The 19,951-nt window shown below is 42.9% G+C and overlaps 1 protein-coding gene across 2 annotated transcripts; it reads right to left on the bottom strand.

The window, feature by feature from the left end:
* Window positions 1-1,653: 1,653 nt before the first annotated feature.
* LOC128967538 (regucalcin) lies at window positions 1,654-13,281 on the bottom strand. 2 transcript variants are annotated; one of them, XM_054381699.1, is made up of 6 exons: window positions 13,110-13,281; window positions 10,516-10,698; window positions 9,921-10,136; window positions 8,238-8,369; window positions 2,525-2,679; window positions 1,654-1,816 (listed from the first exon to the last, which is right to left on the bottom strand). In XM_054381699.1, exons 1-6 carry the CDS (start codon window positions 13,270-13,272, stop codon window positions 1,766-1,768), a joined length of 900 nt encoding a protein of 299 aa, XP_054237674.1. In that variant the 5' UTR covers window positions 13,273-13,281; the 3' UTR covers window positions 1,654-1,765. The 2 variants fall into 2 exon arrangements, with proteins under 2 accessions (XP_054237674.1, XP_054237666.1); XM_054381691.1 differs by lacking the exon at window positions 9,921-10,136 and having other exon boundaries at window positions 13,110-13,272.
* Window positions 13,282-19,951: the final 6,670 nt, after the last annotated feature.

Genomic DNA, 19,951 nt, shown 5'->3' with positions numbered 1-19,951 from the left:
GCATTTTAAAAACCAACTGAGCTACCACACCATTGTTTTAGCACATATGAGCCAGAAGTTCCCAGCAAAAAAGCAGTCCAGTGAGAAATCTTGCCACTTACAACAGGTGCTATGAAGAAATGACAATAAAATTTCCCTTTCCTGCATATTCACAGAAGTGGCCTCTTGGGCGTGTGAGCCCCTCTTGCCTCCCTGGCTGCTCTAGGGCAGTGTGGTTCAGCAGGAGATATGTTCAGGTTGTGCTTTCTTTTAAATACAAATAGCCAAGAAGGTCCATGTCCTGGTTTGAGTTATAGCAGAACTAATTATTTCAGTGATTTTACTTCTCAGATAACCCTTCTAAATAACTCCACTTTCTGAACTCGATGGCAGGTTTTTGCAGACATAGTCTGCTTCTAGCAGTGATAGTGCATAATGTTTCTAGTTAGTGCCAAGGACTGGAATGCAGACCAAAGTCACTGTTAAATCTTGTGTACCTGGGGGCTGCAGAGTAAAATGCTGCACCTGCAGAGAGGAGAAGACATTTCCCTAATGATGACCCTAAACTGACCAGCAAGGTATTGTACTCCATACGTGTCACATTCAGTATAGAGCTGAGGGATCATGAGAATTAAGCTCGCTTCTTCAGCAGCATCCTGGCTTGTATTAGAGCTAGTGTGGCAAGCAGGAATAGGGAGGTGATCATCCCTCTGTATTCTGCATTAGTGAGGCTACACCTTGAGTACCGTGCTTGGTTCTGGGCACCTCAATACAAGAAAGACACTGAGATGCTAGAGAGAAGAACAGCTAAGCTCGTAAAGGGCATAGAGCACAAGTCTTATGAGGAGCAGCTGAGGGAACTGGGATTGTTTAGTCTGGAGAAAAGGAAGCTGAGGGCAGACCTTATCACACTCTACAGCTACCTGAGAGGAGGCTGTCATGAAGTAGGTGTTGGTGTCTTCTCCCAGAGTGATAGAAGAAGGAATGGCCTCAAACTGCACCTGGGGAGGTTTAGGCTGGACATTAGGAAAAATTTTTTCACTGGAAGTTGTCAGGCATTGGAACAGGCTGCCCAGGGAGGTGGTTGAGTCACAACCCCTGAACATGTTTAAAAGCTGCGTAGATGCGGTGCCTTGGGATATGGCTTAGTGGTGAACTTGGAGGAGTAAGGTTAACAGTTGGACTCAACAATCCTGAAGGTCTTTTCCAACCTGAATGATTCTACGGCTAGCATCTGGAGAGGACTCTGTCTGTTCTACATTCACTCCAAGTCCATGGCTTCCTGAATCCAGTTCCAGAATCCAGCTCCTGAACCCATTTCTGTCTGGTGCTGAGAACACCATGGAACAAATGAAGTTCCAGTTACAGCAGCAGTAAGCCCACAAATGGATATTTTATAAGGAACTTTGAAAATATGTAAAAAGAGACAGTACAAATAATCTAATCAATACAGCATAAACTGCCAATAAGATGGGATAATAAAGAAAAAGAGAAGAGATATTAAAACATTATTTAATCACAAAAGCAATTTAATTAGTTTCTTAGGATGAGAATCTTTTTAGCACAGCAGAAAAACGCACTATCAATATTTAAAATACTAGAATTTAAAGAGGAAAAAATACATCAGTTTAAAAAGCATTCCATGTATTTCAGGAGTTTTTGATCCTTTCCTGATGAGATAATTGTGTTACGATTTCTAAGCTAAAGATGCTGAACACCAGAATAAGATCTTCTGACTTGTCTTGCTTCCATCAGTTCTCTCTAATCCATTCTGAAGAGCGTACACTTAACCTGCAAATGGATACGGTGGGACTCCTTTCACCCCCAGCCCTGTTATCTATTAAAACAGAGAGAAAAAAAAATAGTGCAATAATTCACCACTATCAAATAGATGCTTTTCTTTCACATCTAGACATGCTTTAATTTAGAAAAGGACTGTCCTCCAACTTGACATTCTATTACATTTTGCACACAGCAGCTCATCACAGCCAGGAACTTCAACCTATGCTCTTTCTCTAAAGCTCAGTCATTGCAGGCCAGAATCTATTCCCCAAAAGCCTCTTCTCAGATACCACTAAGCCTTAGTTTTGGAGTTCACAATGTAGCTTTCAGTATGCACACATACAGAAGTGCAGGGCCGTATTAAAAATCCCAAGGTAACATATTTTCAAGAGATAATTTAGTTACAACTGACTAACCAGAAAGCAAATAAAAGTGGATGTTTTTATCTGCCATAGATTGAGTCACAGAAGTATTTACACATACTTTCCATAATAAATAGAAAACTTAAACTCTGTTGGGAGGAGCACAGAAAATTTTAAGTATCAGGATTGTTACAAATTTTAAACCCAGAAGTATTTTCAAATCTTAAAGTCTGTTTAACATTTTTTGTCCTGCAACAGGCACCAAAAAAAAATTACTTAACATATTTTACTGCTGTTCTAACCCTTTTCCTTCTTCCCACCACTCCAAATGGTTTACTACCTGAAAAATGCAGGAGAGAAAAAAACAGCCTTCTGAAGTGACAGGAAAAAGTATTATTCACCTTAAAAATCCTGCCAGCCTGCGGCTGCCTTGCAAGATGTTCTTTATCCATCCCATCACTGGCAGAGGTCACATACATTTCTGAATAATCCTTTCCTCCAAAACAGCAAGAAGTTGTCTTGTCAACAGGAAGTTTCACAGTCTGGAGCCTTTTCCCTGGAAAAAAAGCATGTATGCTGTTGCCTGCATATGTATGTTGTTTGTCTGCTTATGACAAGAAATGTAAACAAATTATTGGGAATAACCAGCATGGAACCAGGTGTTTCACAAAAGCAGGTACCAGGGCAGGGGGGAAGTCCCATGCTGACTTCCAGCACAGTGATGAGCACCATGACAGGGAGAAATTAGATTTCTGTAAACCACATTGCTGACAATGTATCATTTCACTTACCGTCACAAACAAATCCTGCTCCTAATCCCAGCCTGTCCTCTAATTAAATGCTAACATCCACAGCACAGACATTCATATCTGAGCTCATCATCTAAGCTGCCCATGCAGTCAATGGAAATGGGAAACAATTCCTCACTAAAATAGGTCACATGAATCATGCCCTGGATGTGCTGACTTTCCCACTTCTAACTACAAAGAAAGCCTGAAGCAAGCAGACCTCATGCAGGTCTACAGAGGCGTACCTCGTGCTACACCTCAACTGCCTGCAGCCAAGGAAGATTTGATTCCTAGAAGTTTTTCCTGAAACTTCAATAACCTTTCAAATCAAGCTTGCATAAAATAGGGATCACAAGACATGTCTGACATTTACAAGAAACTAGCACTACCACAAATGTTATTATGTATTTATTATACCAACAAAGACCATCATAATGCCAGTCAACAGACTGCCTGCCTCCAGCCTTTACCAGAAGGCTGTTAAGACACTTTACAGCAGATTTTTCTGAAGTTCCTCCTAATTATGGGCAATAAATGCTTGTACTCCTCAGGCTTATTTTATTTACCTACAACTGAATTTCTCTTGCTAGAAACACGCTAAAGCACATAAATCTTCTTACAAAACATAAAATCATAGAATTGTTAAGGTTGGAAGGGACCTCAAGGATCATCTAGTTCCAACCCCCCTGCCATGGGCAGGGACACCTCACACTAGATCAGGTTGCTCAGAGCCACCAGACTGTCACTTCCAGGCCCCCCCTCCCACTACTCATGTTAAGGGCTTGGTTTCTTTATGGGAACTAACTGTTTAGCAATGTGCTGAAATAGGCAGGAGAGAACTTTGATGTTGGAAACCCTACAAGGAGAAAAGGAAAAAAAAAAAAGTGGAAATTTTGGCCCACTTAACATCTGTGAGAAGTTTTTGGTTAACTTCAGACATTATATAAGAAATATTGTATGAGCCCCTTTTCCCAGGAGGTGCTCATCAAAGCAAGCACCTGTCTTTAAAACCTTTTGCCTCACTCAACAACTGTACCTTGGTCCCTTGCAATGGCATCGCAGCACTGCAGTGAATTGCCCAAAGCACAGGCCAATCAGCTTCACCTGTACCATAACACTAAGCGGGTCGTAAACACAAGTAAAAGCAGGGCCACATTATTAAGCTGTTGGTGCAGTCCTGGCCCAATTTTGGCCCATCTACTTGGGTATGCTGCACCTCAAATGATAGTTTGGCCTCAGCTTTAGTGCGGGAAGACAGTCTGGCTGTGCAAAATGAGCTACGATATGGTAGAGGACTAAAGGATGTTGTCTAATCCATTTTACTTGCTGATCCGTTTTACTTGCTAGCATGCATGTAGCCAGCAGACAGGTCTGAGAGGGATGAGTAGAATTGTCTTTGCTTTACTGACAACTATGACATGAGGGCTGGATACTTTTAAACTCTCTTGTAATCGCAAAATAAATAAAAGAAAACAGCGAGTGAGCAGTGGTGAAAGATCCTCTTGTATGTAATAGCCTGGAAAGTTTGAGGACTCTGAGATTCCTGATGCTGTATAATAAGCTTATTTGGCAGACATTTTGACCCACAATGGCTGAAGTAAAAAAAAAAAAAAAAAAAGAAAAGGAAAAAAAGAAAATCAAACCTGGTGTGACAGTGTTTATGTTGTCAGAGGTTATTTGCTCATCTGATTAACTGGAGGTTTGCCCCATATTTTTCAAAGTGTCTAAAAAACTGGGAAGGAAGACCTGTCTGATCACATAGAATAACAGAATCACTGAACGTTATCGGTTGGAAGGGACCTCAAAAGATCATCTAGTCTACCCACCCTGCCAGAGCAGGATCACAGGTCACACAGGAACCATCCAGGTGGGTTTTGAATGTCTCCAGAGAAGGAGACTCTACAACTTCTCTTGGCAGCCTGGTCCAGTGTTCTGTCACCCTCACAATGAAAAAGTTTTTCTTTATGTTTATGTAGAACCTCCTATGGTCCAGCCTGCACCCACTGCCCCTTGTCCTGTCATTGGACATCACTGACACTCACCCTTCACATATTTATAAACATTAATGAGGTCACCCCTCAGTCTCCTCCAAGCTAAAGAGATGCCTCAGCCTTTCCTCATAAGGTAGATATTCCACTCCCTTAACCACCTTTGTGGCTCTGTGCTGGACTCTTGCAAGCAGTTCCCTGTCCTTCTTGAACTGAGGGGCCCAGATCTGGATTGCTGCCTGGAAGTGACACAGACTGACATGAGTTCCAAGGCAATGTTCCTGTCAACTTGCTCTAGCAACACCTTGTTGTTAAGCAGTCAGCTGGCAGTGGAAGATTACATGGTTTACATGGACGTTTATAAAATACTTCAGAGGCCACCCTAGAAACTGGCTGATACCAAGCCTGAGAGAAAATGCATGGAAGGGACATTCAAAGGGAAAAACCACACACTGTAGGAGAAAAGGCATGAACCTCAAAGACAAAGGGAGAGACACTGACAATACTTGCAGAGTGCTCTCAGCAGATAACGGGCTGGAAGATATTGTTTACAAAGTTCTCAGATGATCAATGTCTCCCTGGAAATGCACCTTGATGCTCTATTCATCCATGGTTGGTATCTATAGATGAGACAAATTCTTTTAGACCTTACACAATCCAACCCTAACAATTCTATGATTCTATGACATAAAAATACCTTCATTTGGAAGAACTGTGAAATATTTCCTTCCTAATTAAAACTCATGATTGCATAAAACTAGCAGGTCACTAAGCAACTGGAAGGTATGCCAAGACTTGGCAACATAAGAGGTAGACACCTCTTTTGAGTCCTTTGCAAATCTAATGAGATCAGTCAAATAGCCTTTCCCTGCAGCACATCCTAAAGCTAAAGGCAGCAGCTATCTAGGCTAAAGAAGCCTAGATCTGAAAAGCTGTTTCACCCTGAACCTCAAACCCCTCAACTTAGAAAAGATGCCAAACAAACAAGTTTTGTCACCCATGCCCTTAAAAAAGCAGCCCAAGTTTTGCTATCCAGGAAACCTGAAAGTCCCTCACATGCTTTAGATGAGCTTGTTATCTGTGGATTTATCTGCAAATGGCTGACCGTCTGGTCAAGCCACAGTTCATAGATACTTGTGCATTACAAGGTAGGCTTTCATGGAGTTCTCTTCAAACCTGTCTGGGTCAGCTCCCTAAATGATTAGTCACTCAAAAGTCAGCAAATCACAAATTTTAGATATTACTTTAAAATGATAGTGCAGAAAGGGCAGGTAAGCAGATACTCATGAAGAAGGTGACTCTTTTTTGACATGAACAGTTAAATTGCAAAACTTCTTGCTACTGTTCACTGCAGTTTTATGTGAGTAAGGGGAAACAAAAAAGTTTCACAGAAGATAAATCGACTGGCACCTACTGATGCATCAAAATCACATCCAAGTCTGAAAGACCCTAATCTGAGCATTGTTGAGAGACAGAGTTCATTAGGTGTATGTACTCTGCTATCAATATTCCTAGTCTCCCTGTGCATCTGCTTACAGACACTAATTCCCTTTACCTTTCTCTCAAGAAAACACTTCCAAAAAGGAGGAAGAAAGGGAAAACAAGTGAAAAAACAAGAAAGCAGATGAAGGCCAGGGAGGAAAAAGGTAGAAAAAGTGAATCAGAGAGGAAAAATGGTAGAGTCCGCTGCTCCAGGAAGGTATTCAAAAGGCTAGTGGATGTCACCAAGGAGTGCTCTTGCCCACCAAAGCAGTGCTTGCCCACCAAAGGCAAGGATGTGGGACCAGAGATAGATTCCAGAACTCCTGTAATCTCCCAGATGCACCTTCATCCTCCTAGGGTTGAGGTGCAGACAGGAGGAAGTCCCACAGGTTGGCAAGACCTTGTACAGGAACAAATTGAAAAGGAAAATCACAGCTTGAGCCTCAAGTAAGAAATTCTGATGGAGTCAGAACAGAGGCTGTAGCCTGACCCATTTAGTGCACATGTGTGCCAGTATCTACTGTGCATTCCAAAGGAAGGACATGACAAAGGATGCTGGCATCCCTGAACATGAAGTATCACAAAACCCCAAGATTTCTATTAGGGTTAGACCAGGCTTCAAGCTACCTCAGATGCAATCCAGTGCAGTTGCTCCTATGCTGCACTATGCAAACCTGTGCTGTCTGGGGTCTGCCAAAACCACTCTCCCATTCTCATCTTCTGGCTCCTTGTGGTTCAGTACTCCAAAAGTGCTTCAAATGTTTGTTTTTTTTTTTTTTACCCAGAGTAAATCACGCCTGGCAAGCCACCAAAGTCCAGATGAGATTAGCAATGAACGACAGGCTTAGACAATGGGCACATCCAAGACATTACTGTGGGGGTAATAAAATGCTGTGGAATTCATTAAATATTTTTTTCAGTTGCAAAATTTATTGTTTAAATAATTCTCAATAATAACTAAAATGTTGCTGGCATCAGTGTCATGTGGGATTTGTATTAACCTCAGTTTGCTGCCCAGCACAATACACTATGGCTTAAGTCATCTTTGCTATTTCATGGCTTATTAATTTTCCTCCACATCATTAATCAATTCTGTAAACACTGATCTTAAGTTTGGAGGAGGCAAGAGGATGCTAACTCAAAGAATTCACAAGTATAATGGTAATCTCCTCAGCAGCTTTACCTTTTCCAGTGTAACAGGGGCTGAGAGTAAAGGAAACTTATTTACAAAGCCAGCTTTAAGAGTAGGGACATGTAACTGTTAAACAAAACAAAACAAGCAGTATTTTAAAGAGCCACGAGGATGATCAGAGGGCTGGAGCACCTCTCCTATGAGGACAGACTGAAAGAGTTGGGGCTGTTCAGTCTGGAGAGGAGAAGGCTCCAAGGTGACCTTATTGTGGTCTTCCAGTATCTGAACGGGGCCTACAAGAAAGCTGGGGAGGGACTTTTTAGGATATCAGGTAGTGATAGGACTAGGGGGAATGGAATAAAGGTGGAAGTGGGGAGATTCAGACTGGACGTGAGGAAGAAGTTCTTCACCATGAGAGTGGTGAGAGCCTGGAATGGGTTGTCCAGGGAGGTGGTTGAGGCCCCATCCCTGGAGGTGTTTAAGGCCAGGCTGGATGAGGCTCTGGCCAGCCTGATGTAGTGTGAGGTGTCCCTGCCCATGGCAGGGGGGTTGGAACTAGATGATCCTTGTGGTCCCTTCCAACCCTGACTGATTCTATGGTTCTATGTACCATTTCTGTGGGGGGAAAAAAGCCATCTCCCATTCTCTGCCTTTGTCGATTTTCTTTTTTTTATTATTTTTTGGTGAAACACAGAATTCCAGTCTACCCTTTGCAAAGACTTACCTGTCTCAGGGTCAAGACGAATCACTCTCCCACCATCGTAACAAGCTACCCAGAGTTTGCCTTCGGTATCGATGCACATCCCATCAGGAATGCTCTCCTCTTTTTCCAGTTTGTACATACTTCTGCGATTGCCTGCAGGGTAGGAAAATCACAACAAAACTGAGTGAAACAATTATGAAAATTCTTATTAGTCACAGCCCAGCGGAATTATTTGTACAATTATTTTCAAAAGCTGTGCTGAAGTCCTGAGGTTTTTTTCATGTGAAAGAAATAAATCATGTCTGCTGCCCTGGTTCTTTCCTGAGACAGTTGTTTCTCAGTGTGAAAGCTTATGGATCAGTTTCTACCCATTGAAAGTATAATCCTTTTTTCTGGTGTTCTTTTGTACTGCACCACTCATGCTCCCTACTTTCTGTATTAGATGAATAGCTGAATAAATTAATGTCATATATATTCAGAAAATTAATTATTTATTCTAAAAGCAATCTGGATTATTCCAAGCATGGAGTCAGAACAGAGGCTGCAGCCTGACCCATTTGGTGCACGTTATTTCAAACTTCCAGACAGAGAACTGAAGAGTTTTTAAACAGATTGCTGGAACATGCCAGTAATCACTGTTCCAACACAAAACTGACCTTCAGATATATAAACTGAGGGTTTATATAAACACAGAATTAGAAAAAGCATCAACTTCAAAGACATACTGTCAGCCTTAAAACAAATAACTCTATCTGAACTTTTATCAACTGTTATTAGAGGAAGTTAAAACCAACTTTCTAACATTATTTATTTTATACTCTGACAACTTTAATGTTCCTCATCTGTAGCAATATTTGTAATGTGTTTCCTTTCTGCTCCTGGGGCCTGTCATATTGCCCACAGAAAGAGAGTGAGCAAGTGCAGGAGAGAGAGAGGAGAGAGGACCACCCTATCTCCTGAAGAAAAATTCAGTTGTAAGCTATGGCAGAGAGACACTGAGACAAGATGCTGCACCTAAAATTCACTGTTTGAAAAATTAAGTATCAAATCTACGTGGTTATTTCAAGGCAAAATAGTGCACTCTGTGTACTCAAAAGCAAGTTACCAGTCCAAGTCACTGGAATTTTTTTTTTTTTTTACCCAGGATTGTAGAAGCCCTTAAGGGGTTGTTTTGTTTTGTTAAAATAAATAAAGGAAGTAGTTTTGAGTTACTGTTTTTCAGTTGTTGCTTAGTTCTATCTGCGCAATCTTCATCTAGGAGCTTCTGTTTTAAAAACCAAGATGGTGAAAAATCTAGATAAGCTAGCCAAAGTTTTGCACAAGACTACAAGATTCCTGTTACTTTGCCTACGCTGTCAGTAATAAGAAGCACACAGCTACAGAAATCTAGCCATACAAGAAATGTTTTGCCCTTTTTACACAGGAAGATCAGATATAATCTGTTTAGCAACAGTAGTTTCCAGTACTGTTCAAATTCTGGCACTCAATTTAAATACTTTATAATATTAACAACAACCTCTGACTAGTTTGAGCTAGGCACCTACATGGGTGCACATGGATGTTAACATGGCTTCTGGTTTTTTCTAAAGAAGTTCTGAAGAAATGCTCCCAAAGCTCTGATTATCTGTGCATAATAACCAGAAGAGAAACAAATGTCACAATCTTTAGGCACAACAGAATGTTTTAGAATACAACAATTCATACCAATTTTTCCAGTTTGAAGGTCATAATCAAAGGCATCCACCGAGTATGACAAACTGTCAACGTAAAAGAAGGTTTTATGATCCAGTGACCAGTCCAGCCCATTAGAAATGTCCACCTGATCAAAGTGCTTTACTACCGAGTGATCAGAGAAGAGTGTGTACAGAGCACCCTGCTTTCTTTCCACCACAGCAGGCTGAATCTCCTCACCCATGGTACCTGTGCAGAGACAAGGGGGAGAAATCAGGTTCAGAGTGAACAGGCTCTTCCCTAGGTTTGGTGCTAGACACTTGCTGTGATGATGACCACGCTGTCCATGTGTGCGGACAGGAGCAGTGTAGAGGCTTCAGAAAATTACGGAAGAAACAGTTAAAAGGAAAAGAGAAAAGTAGATTTAAAAAGTGTTTACACAGCAGAAAATGACAAAACACAGTCTTTGGGTTTTGTTTTTTTGTTGAACTGTGGCAGAATCAGTATGCAGCTGATTTCTGCTAAATGTTTTATTCAGTCACTCAAATATTAAGAAAGATGTGGTCAGCATTTAACTTCCCACAAAACCTCACAGAGGAGCAGAAGGAAAGAACTACCTGCAACGTACCTGCGAAATACCTCCCTGCAGGATCCACTTTACCATCATTGAATCGGGTGTTTGGTTTGTCTTTGTCCACTTGAGTAATGGTGCTTACCACCTGCTCTTTCCATTTCAAAGTGGCAAACTTGGTTCCTAGGGTGATGACATAATCGCCAGATTTCCGGAGAGCCACAGAGCTCACAGTAGCATCTAGAAAAAGGTTGAAATGAAAAAGAGGGATGTGCTATGGAGCAATTTCTTTTCTGCCTACTTTATACATGCAAGTAGTCATATTGAATTCAGTGAAATCACAGGCAAGAGAAATAACCTAATTTTCCACTAATAAAACTGATATTTAAATATATAGAAATAGATTCTTTCATGCAAAGAGAGCATACTTAATGCATACAGAAAGTTGCTACAAAGAAAATCACCAGTTTGGGACATACAGAATCATGAAAGTTGGAAAAGAGATCTAAGATCATCAAGTCCCAGCCACATAATCTCAGGGAATTTGAATATTACCACTGCATCTAGGAGTGATAATTATTAGTAGCACCTGGTTCTGATAGATGCTTTTTTTACAGCAGGTTGTTGTGTGGGTTTTCCCCCCACCCAACACCAAGGGAAAAATCAATTGCTATGCAGCAACTGTGTTTGTTCAGCACAGAGCTCCCGGGTAAATCAGCCCTACATGGCTGGTAAGTCATAACTTATGCTGGCAGAAAGTATCTCTGCCCTGGGACATGTCACACTAGGCAGGAGAGCCACCTCCCTACACCACGCTCTGTCATATAGTTCAGACATGCTTCTTGCAATACCAAAAACATATATCAAAGAGTAGCAAGAGCTTTCCAAAAAGATTAGGAAGTCCTCCGTGATTAATTTACACTAATTTGACCTATTAAGCAGCAAATCCTCAACTGCAGGTTCTTATAAAGGAATTAATGAAACAAACAAACCAAAACCAACAACAACAAAATTAGATAAATGAATGTGAAGATAACATTTTAGTAAAAGCCTAAAAACAGATGCAATATAAGAAATAATAACTTTAAACAGGGCAATAAAGTCTGGGAGAGTATTTAACACACACAGGACTAATTACCTACATCTTCCCAACAGTGCATCCCAGCGAGAAAGGGTGTATCAGATTAGTGAGAAGGACACAGCCACTGTGCTGTTCACTGCATAGACACAGTGTAAGTGAACATATTGGCCCTTGTGCCCAGCTCAGTCTGCAGCCATCCAGGAGGGCTTTGCTAAGCAGCATCCACAAGAACTCATTTATTTACAACACGATTTTATGCCAAACAGAAAACTAACCACAAGGTCTCCCCCCTGGGCATGGTTATGTGTGTAATGGTGTTTTCCCTGTGGAGCTGAAAAGTGCATTTGAAGTTGTCGCCAAGCATGGGGATGTTGTAATTCTCTGTAAGCTTCAGTAATGAGTAACTTCTCTCTCAGTTTCACTTTGGACATCGACCTGCTATTTTAATCACATGGTACTCACTCTTTGGTTGTTTAGGATTTTTTTGGTGTTTTAATCATGGTGTTCCCAAAGGCACAGCTATAAATTGTAACTATTGTATTACTATACATAGGAAACAGAAGGAAAACAGAAGGGGGGAAAAAAAAAAAGAAACAAAGGGAAAAAGGAGTAGCTACTTGAGCAGCTATCCCTTCTACATCTCCAGAGAGGTCACATGTAAAAGATGATAACTTTGAGAGCAGGTCTGAGTTTGGAAGGGGCAGCAGGGAGAAGCATGCTCCCTCAGCTAAGGTAAGAGGAAATAAAGGAAATAGGTTTGGGATGCAATGTTTCCGAAATTAGTATCAGGCCTTCTCTCATCTTAAAACTGGTAGCTACAGTAATTTGAACAGCAGACAAATACAGATCAATTTATTGTGAATAATGTGAACAGCTTACAGGTGGGTGAAAGCAAGTGATTTTTCACCAAGTGTTACTGAACCTGAGAAAATAATATATTCTAGTACTTAAACCATTTAAGGAGCTGTCTTCAGACAAACATATTTATGGTATCATATCCAGAAATAAATATGAAACTCCTTATTTATGAGAGTTAGCATAACTTTTCCTTTCTGGAATAAATATTTAAAACTCTTAATACTCTAGCTAATAACACTGTTACCCTAAAAAATAACTTTTTAAATCGTTATGGGATTTTTTTTTTCTAGTAAAGAAAATGTTACAGGCACTACTCATCCAAATCAGTAACGAAACTCTCACAGATAGATACCACCAGAGAAGGAGAGTTTTGGTGACCCTTACCTCTGAGACAGAAGGAGCAGAAAAAAGCAGATTATGAACAATTTACAGGGAAGAGTAGTAGATCAAATGTAATCCTATAGCACAAAATCCCTAGAAAAGTCCTCAGCCTGCCCAATCACTGTTATTTAGTTTCCGTGTGCAGCACAAGCCTCAGTATCCTTTTTGGCCTAGTAAGGTCAGGCTTTAGGGAAAGGTCTATTTCCACCAGAAGATGAGCACCGTCCAGCATCACCTACAGGAGCCCTATCTGTGTTCGGCAAGGACACTGTACCAAGTCAGAATGCACAACTTTCAGGTTCGAGAAGGCGGTTTTCGAGCGGCTCCTTACCCACAGAGATGGCCTGCACTTGCTTGCTGACAGAGCTCCAGCGACACACTTTTCTACCCGTGATGTCCACATACAGCAGTGAGCTTTCTTTCTCGTCCCAGACGGGCGACTCCCCAATCCTGTTGCCCTCGTTGGTGATGCACTCAGTCTTAATGGATGACATATCTGTGGGGAAAATCATTCTGGTTTACCCGTGTCTGTCCAGAGCCAGCACGTATAAAACCAACCCCGAGTGCTGAAGAACAGCATTTGCGTCTGCTCGAGCCGCGTGGTCAGCCTCGAGGGGTTTTACCTGTACCGAGCACAGACTACACAGCTCACGGGCTGCATTTGTGCTCCTTGCTCCGACTGCCAGACCAGTGCCAGTGAAGGACCCTCACATGTCCAACCACCTCCCGCCGAAGCCCGCAGGGAGCGTGGCTCGGCCCGGCCCGGCCCGGCCCGGCCCAGCCCGGCGCGCAAGCCGCCGGGCACCCCGCAGGTCTGTGCGCAGCCCGACCTACTGTCATGCCGGGCGACAAATCCGAGGAGGAGGGAAAGAAATATGTGTGCCTTTGTATGTGAAGTAACTAAAGAAAGGGGGGAAAAGTAAATGTAGGCGCACCACACATATACGAGAGAAAACGGCAACGATACACTCCCCGCCGGCCCTACCTGTTTCAGCAGCGCAGCCAAAGGTCCTGGCCCGCCGCCGCCGCCACTTTTATAGCGGGGAGGGGAAAGGGGAGGCGGCTACGTTCCGCCGGGCTGAGGGGCAGCCGGGTCCTGGGTGTCCTCTCCAGGAGCGGCCCCCCCATCCCACCGGACCGGCCTGTCTCGCGTTGGAGGAGGGGAGCGGCCACCTCCCCCCATCCCTGCGGAGGCCGGGCCGTTTGGGATCCCCTCCGCGTAGCACCGTGAAGCCAGCGCAGGCAACAGACAACAGCGACTGCTCGAGCTAGGACAGCTCGGCTCCCCCTTCCAAGAGCTGCCGGGAAGGGGGAGAAGAGATTTCTCTCGGCAGTAGCTAAGTTTCTCGGTTTCTTGGAGAGGCTGATGTCCAAAGGGCCTGGTTTCTGCCTTCCCCTTTACTGTGGTTTAGGCATCCACCGCCCCTTGGCCCTGACTTCCAGCTCTTCTTTCTCCACAGATTTTGCAACAGTTCCCAAGGTGTGATGGGTAACACTGTTACACAAGGTTATCCAGACACGCTGGGCCTTGAGCGTGCTCTGCTCTCCTTTCGCTCCTGTAACCGCAAAGCCTCAAAATCGTCCACAGGCACAAGGCAAATGACTAGCATCAAAATTTCCTTCTGCAGTTTTCTACTGCCTGTCTCCACGGTATAGCTTCCAGGCCTGAAGCTGTGAGGCAAAAGACACTTTGTAAATGCCAGCTCTTCTCTTCAGCAGCCTCTGACAGATCTCATTTTGACATGGATTTGGTCATCCTCGTCGGGATCGGTGATAGAAAAACTACTTCAGTCTCATGTATCTTCTCCTGGCAACTAGGGTATACCAGGTAGGCACAATCTGGCTCACTGACAGAGCCTAAGAACCAGGATTAACTTGATTGCTCACCTTTTGTCTAGCCAAACTCGTTTCCAGCTGCCACTTGTAAACAGTCCCTTTATTCAAGTGGCATGGCATAGTGCTGCACACCAGTGACTGCACAGCACCCACTGGGGTCTTTTACTGGGAGGTCACTCACAGCTCTTCTTGCAGCTTTTAGGTGTTCCTTACAAATCATACATCTTCCTATTGGCAATTACCACCTCTCAAGCATTTTCACTGGCTTTTCTCTATACATACAGTAGATGCTCCTACCCCAGACTTAATTTTTTAAATTTTTTTAAAAATTTTAAATTTTTAAAAAATTTTAAAATTTTAAATTTTTTAAAATTTTGGTTGTATACTTGGAAAGTTAATGGGCTGCATGCCCTTACCAATATGTTTCATGGAGGCTTCTCCCAATGGACTACTAATGTATTTATTAGCTTATTGTTACATTACCTGAGGGTTTTATTTCACAGGTTTGCACAGCATTACTTCAGTGCTTAGCACTGACTTTTCTCTTTCTGTCCCCACTGTGGTGTTGTACAAACAGCAGGATTTCATCTCAGAGCTGAGGCAAACAAATTATTAGTGACTGCCAACACAGAAAACAAACATCTAGATAAATAGTTCCAGAAATCTCTTTTTCTCATACACGTTACAAAAGGAAAGTAGGTCTCGAGGTTTAAAAAAAAAAAAAAATCTATGCAAAGCATTCATCAAGTATAGTCAAATAAAAGAATTGCTTTTACAAAGCTCAGCCATATCTGCTGCTCTCATTGTCCTTGCACTGCATGAAGGTGTTCAGGATACACAGTGGCTTACTGAATTCAGCAGCAGGAGATAACACCCTCAACCCACCTGGCCAGTCTCTTGGCTCCTTGCTGATTTAGACATTTGCAGCATGGTTTGGAGGCATCAAAACAAGCTGTCTGTTGGCACATGCCTTGGGAGAAAATTAACTGCTTTCTGTGAGCACCAGGTTACAACACAAACTCTGGTCTTCAAATACTTTGAACTTGCATCTTTAGTTACATGGTACAGTATCCAAACTTTTGTCTTTTCTGCAATGGTTAATCCAGACTTGCTGAAAGGCAGAGCAAGGAGGCATTCACAGGGGGCTGGCTCCATAGCATGCGTCAGCTGAGGTCTTCTGCTAGTATAGGTTCACCATGGGAAAGAAAAGCACAGAAACGACAGCTGCCAAAGGCAGCTTCCCCATCAAAACTTCCTGTTGTAGCACTGCAGGCAAAACGTTACTTTTGTGGCCTCTAAATCAGTGATGGGCCACACACAGTACCTTTGTTGCTCTCAAAGAAGATAGGTAGCACAGCATGTGGTCAGGTACATGGCACAATTTTCCTGCTTTGCAGGGAGCAGGGGAAGTGGGTTCTTAACCACAAAGAGCAGAAAGAGTAGATCTGCAGCACAAGAGGTCCTGCAAGGTTAAGTCACAGCCCTCAACCAGCCTGCAGGCTTTGCTGAGCCCACCACAAGCCCTTCTCACCAATCAATCAGGAAGCATCCAGCAATTCTGGAGAATGCCCCAGTGTACCACAGAGCTGGAAAAAATCCCCTCACCTGTAAGGACCGTAAGCAAGAAGGGGTGGCTGGATGATGATGATTTCAGGGGCTATAAAAAGAAACCTATTGTGGTTGTGAGTTTTTGTTTGGTTGGTTGGTTGTTTTAGGGTTTTTTTTTTTTGCTTATGCTGGCTCCTGGAAGGTTTCAGTTGTTCTTCCCTCCTTTTATGAGGCTGATCGTGTCAATTCTTCATCTTTAGAACCATATTTGTCTTTTTTCTTTCACCTTTAGTCTATGTGCTTTACTTCTGTTAGTCCTCCTCCTTTGCTTGAAGATAGGAAGGCTTGTAGGCCTGATACGAAGTGCAAATGCCTTATATCAGAAGTCTATTTCTTACAGCTGCCTCCAGGCACTGCAGGAGGGAGTCTGTCTGGCTTCCTCCACAGCAGGGCACAGTGCAGCTGAGACCAGGGACTGCACCAAGAGCACTGGAGCCCAAAGAGCCCCTACCTCCCTGTAAGCTTGCCCTGCTCTTACATCTATTAGGGCAAACACAATGAGCACGAGGGAATTTACCATTAGCAGGTAATACTGCATTTTAGGCATAGGGGGAACAAACCAAAGCAGAAAAAAAACCTGCCAAGCAAGAGCAAAATCAGTCACTGAAATCAGCTGGTTGGAAAGCAAGAGTCTGTCCTGCCATGCACTTGCTCTCAGACAATTATAGGTCTTGGAATTGACTTGTATATCTGGATAAAGGTTTTATTTGTTAGTAAGCAACAAGTAGGTCCAAGAGAGATCAAACTGCTGAGAAGCCTCAACTGTTTACTAGTGTGGATGATCTCAGTAATATATTTAAATACTTACAGAGTTTGAAGATCTGCAAAAGTACACAGTTTCCCTGCTTTGCAAATGTCTCATTGGGAGATACAATGAGACAATGCACAAGGGCATTAAACAGCAGGCTTACGCCCATTGATTAATTTATCTTACATCAAGTCTAATACCCACTGTGGTCATGCTGCCATGGAATTCAATGCAAAGTGGACTAAGAATCTCAAACGGGGAATCTTTTCTAAGAAGGATTGCACCAAACTACTGTGAAGTCATATTGAAGTCAGCCTTAAAAAACTGGTTTCTCTCACAGAACCAGCAATGGTGCCCTCTACTCAGTACAGTTTATTATGCAGACTAATTTCAGCATAATTTCTTAAATACTGGCCACAGTCTCATGAAAAAGCATCTAATTCCTAAGAACACAGTGCTATAAGCAGACATGTTATATGGCCCTTCCCAGTACAAACAGCTTCTCAGGTGTTTCACAACACCACTCACATCATCACATGTGGACCTCCAACTTCTTTGCCACTGGAGTACCTACAAATTCTAGTTCCTGCCGCATTAAGCTGCCTCACACAAAGTCCAGCCTGTACCTTTCCAGCCCTCTGCTCTGCACTCAGTTCAGACAGGGAACAGGGTGCTTCAGTGCAAGGGTTCTTCAGTGGAACATGGCCAAGACATTTTTAATTAATGCCTTACTCTTCAGCTCTTTACACCCCATGTGATCAGAATTTGCATTTTGCTTGATTCAGGATAAAAGAGCGAGCATTGATATGTGCCACGGCAGATGCAAAATTATAGCCACAGCAGAGGCTGTGCAAGGGATCCAGGCAGCATCTTTCATTTACCAACAGTGCTTTCACTGTTTGCATCTTTCAGGCACACAAGCTCTTCTTCAGGCCCAAATCAGAAGCAAACTTCAAATTAACTACAGGTCTGAGGCAACTACCCTGAACTTAATTCATCACGTTTACTCAGCCAGTTTGAGAGAAGACCGTTTATTAGCCATTTGTAACAAGTGTAAACTACAGCTTGCTTATGGCTATCCACCTTACCTGGCTTATCCAGCTCTTGGCATCTGTACTTCCTTAAGCCAGGAGAAACTTCTAGATTGTTGTAGAAAGAATGATCAGACCGGAGGGGAGCCCAGTTTTAGAGGAGATAACAGAACAATGGCTGAGCCATCAGTTTTAAAGAGGGGAAGTACTTTGCTCAGGTCTCAAACAGGATGCAAATGGAGCTTAAAATGCCAGGGCAGGGGTTCCCAAACTATTCAGCACCACCCTTCTGAGATAAGAGAGGTAGAACCACAAAGGAGTGAAACCACATGCCTAGTTTCTGGTGAAGTGGGTGGGCTAGTTTAATGACTTTTTTTCTTCCCCCTCCCTCTGATACCTCATTCCCTCACCAGGGCCTGCACTTCCAAATGTATAACCAGAGCCATCTTTCCAAATGGCATGTAACACATTTTCATTTTATAGGTACTACTCCAGAGGACTCCTTGTGGTTGCCAAGATCACAGAAAATAAGACGATGGGGGTCACAAGCTCAAGAACTTTCAGATGACCAGGAAATTTCTTGAATGCCTCTTTCTTCACACATTTCTATCGTGCTAGGGTTTAAGCTCTTCTGGTCCACCAATTTGGCCAGCAGAACACAGCCCTGCTGAGGAACTCTGTCAAAGTACACTTTGTGTCTGTCTTGCCCACTGCTCTTCCCCGAGGTGAGGAAGGGTGGGACAGCACCTGGGGAAAAACAACAGAAACCATAAAAAAATGAGGAGGATTAAGTCAAAAGAAACAAAGATGTCATTACAGAGCCTACCCAGAGATTTAAAACAATGTTGCAGATACGGTAATCTAGGTGAGGCAGATAGCCAGCCTCAGGGCTGCTGAGAAAGCAATGGGAAGGCAGGGTAGGTCTGCCCAGCCTGAAACAAAAGAGGAGGTCCAGAGAAAGGGCAAATCAATGTGGATCCAGGAGATTGTCTCAGCCAAAAGAAGCCTAGTGGAGAAAGAGTATTGGGAAGCTCTACTCACAGAGGCAGGGAAATTAATGGGCAAATATCTGAGGCTCCTTCTCCTTACACAACAATATAGTCACATAAATTTATGCAAACTATCTGCAAAAGGGTTAACTTGAGGAACAGAAATAGGCACGCACAGCTGCTATTTTCAAACAACTCATCCAACTGCTATATAACATTTCCTTTCAGGAATCTGTGCATGCAACCACTTTAATCCACTTCCATCACATCCCATCAGGAATCCAGCGGCTGACAGATGCACTGACTTGGTTAGGAGAGGAGCCCAGGAGCAGCTATGTCCCTGCAAGAGGGGATGCTGCAGAATTGCACCAGAAGAGGGAAAAGCCTGTTCAGCCATGAAACTGGCATAAAAGCTCAGCAGTAGCAGGGCGTATCTCTCATGAACCTATAACTCTGTGAGTCTTCACTTCTTCCTAAAGAAGCTGCATTGAGGCACTCCATTGTTTTCCATCTCTGCCCTTCTCTGGCATGCCAAGCTCCCAGGTTGTGCAAGCAGATTCCTTTTGCTCATTAATTCACACCAAAAGCATGTTTTCCCAGTTGATGTGTCAATTCCCTGCAGTGTTAAACCTCCACAACTACCAGGATCATCAAAATTCACAACTATCAAAATGACTGGTTTCATGGGATTATCTCTGCAGCTCTCAGAGGCAGGCTTTGAACACTTGGGAATGCTTGATCCCTCCCAGGTATTGGATGCACATCATGTGCTTGCACACAGCCAGTGACCCTGGGCCTAGTCATCAGTGAGGTACCACATCAAACCCAAGTGAACGTCTCCAGCTTGTTTTCAGGAATTCAATGTTTGTAATTCCTCCTTCTATAGTTTGGATTCATGGTGAAACCCAAAAAACCCCAAACAAACAAATGAACAAAATCTACAAATCACATACACAGTTTA

The sequence above is a fragment of the Indicator indicator genome, chromosome 1 (assembly GCF_027791375.1).
Source record: "Indicator indicator isolate 239-I01 chromosome 1, UM_Iind_1.1, whole genome shotgun sequence".
NCBI lineage: Eukaryota > Metazoa > Chordata > Aves > Piciformes > Indicatoridae > Indicator > Indicator indicator.
The sequence above is the reverse complement of the archived record's forward strand: the minus strand, read 5'-3'. Positions and strand labels throughout refer to the sequence as shown.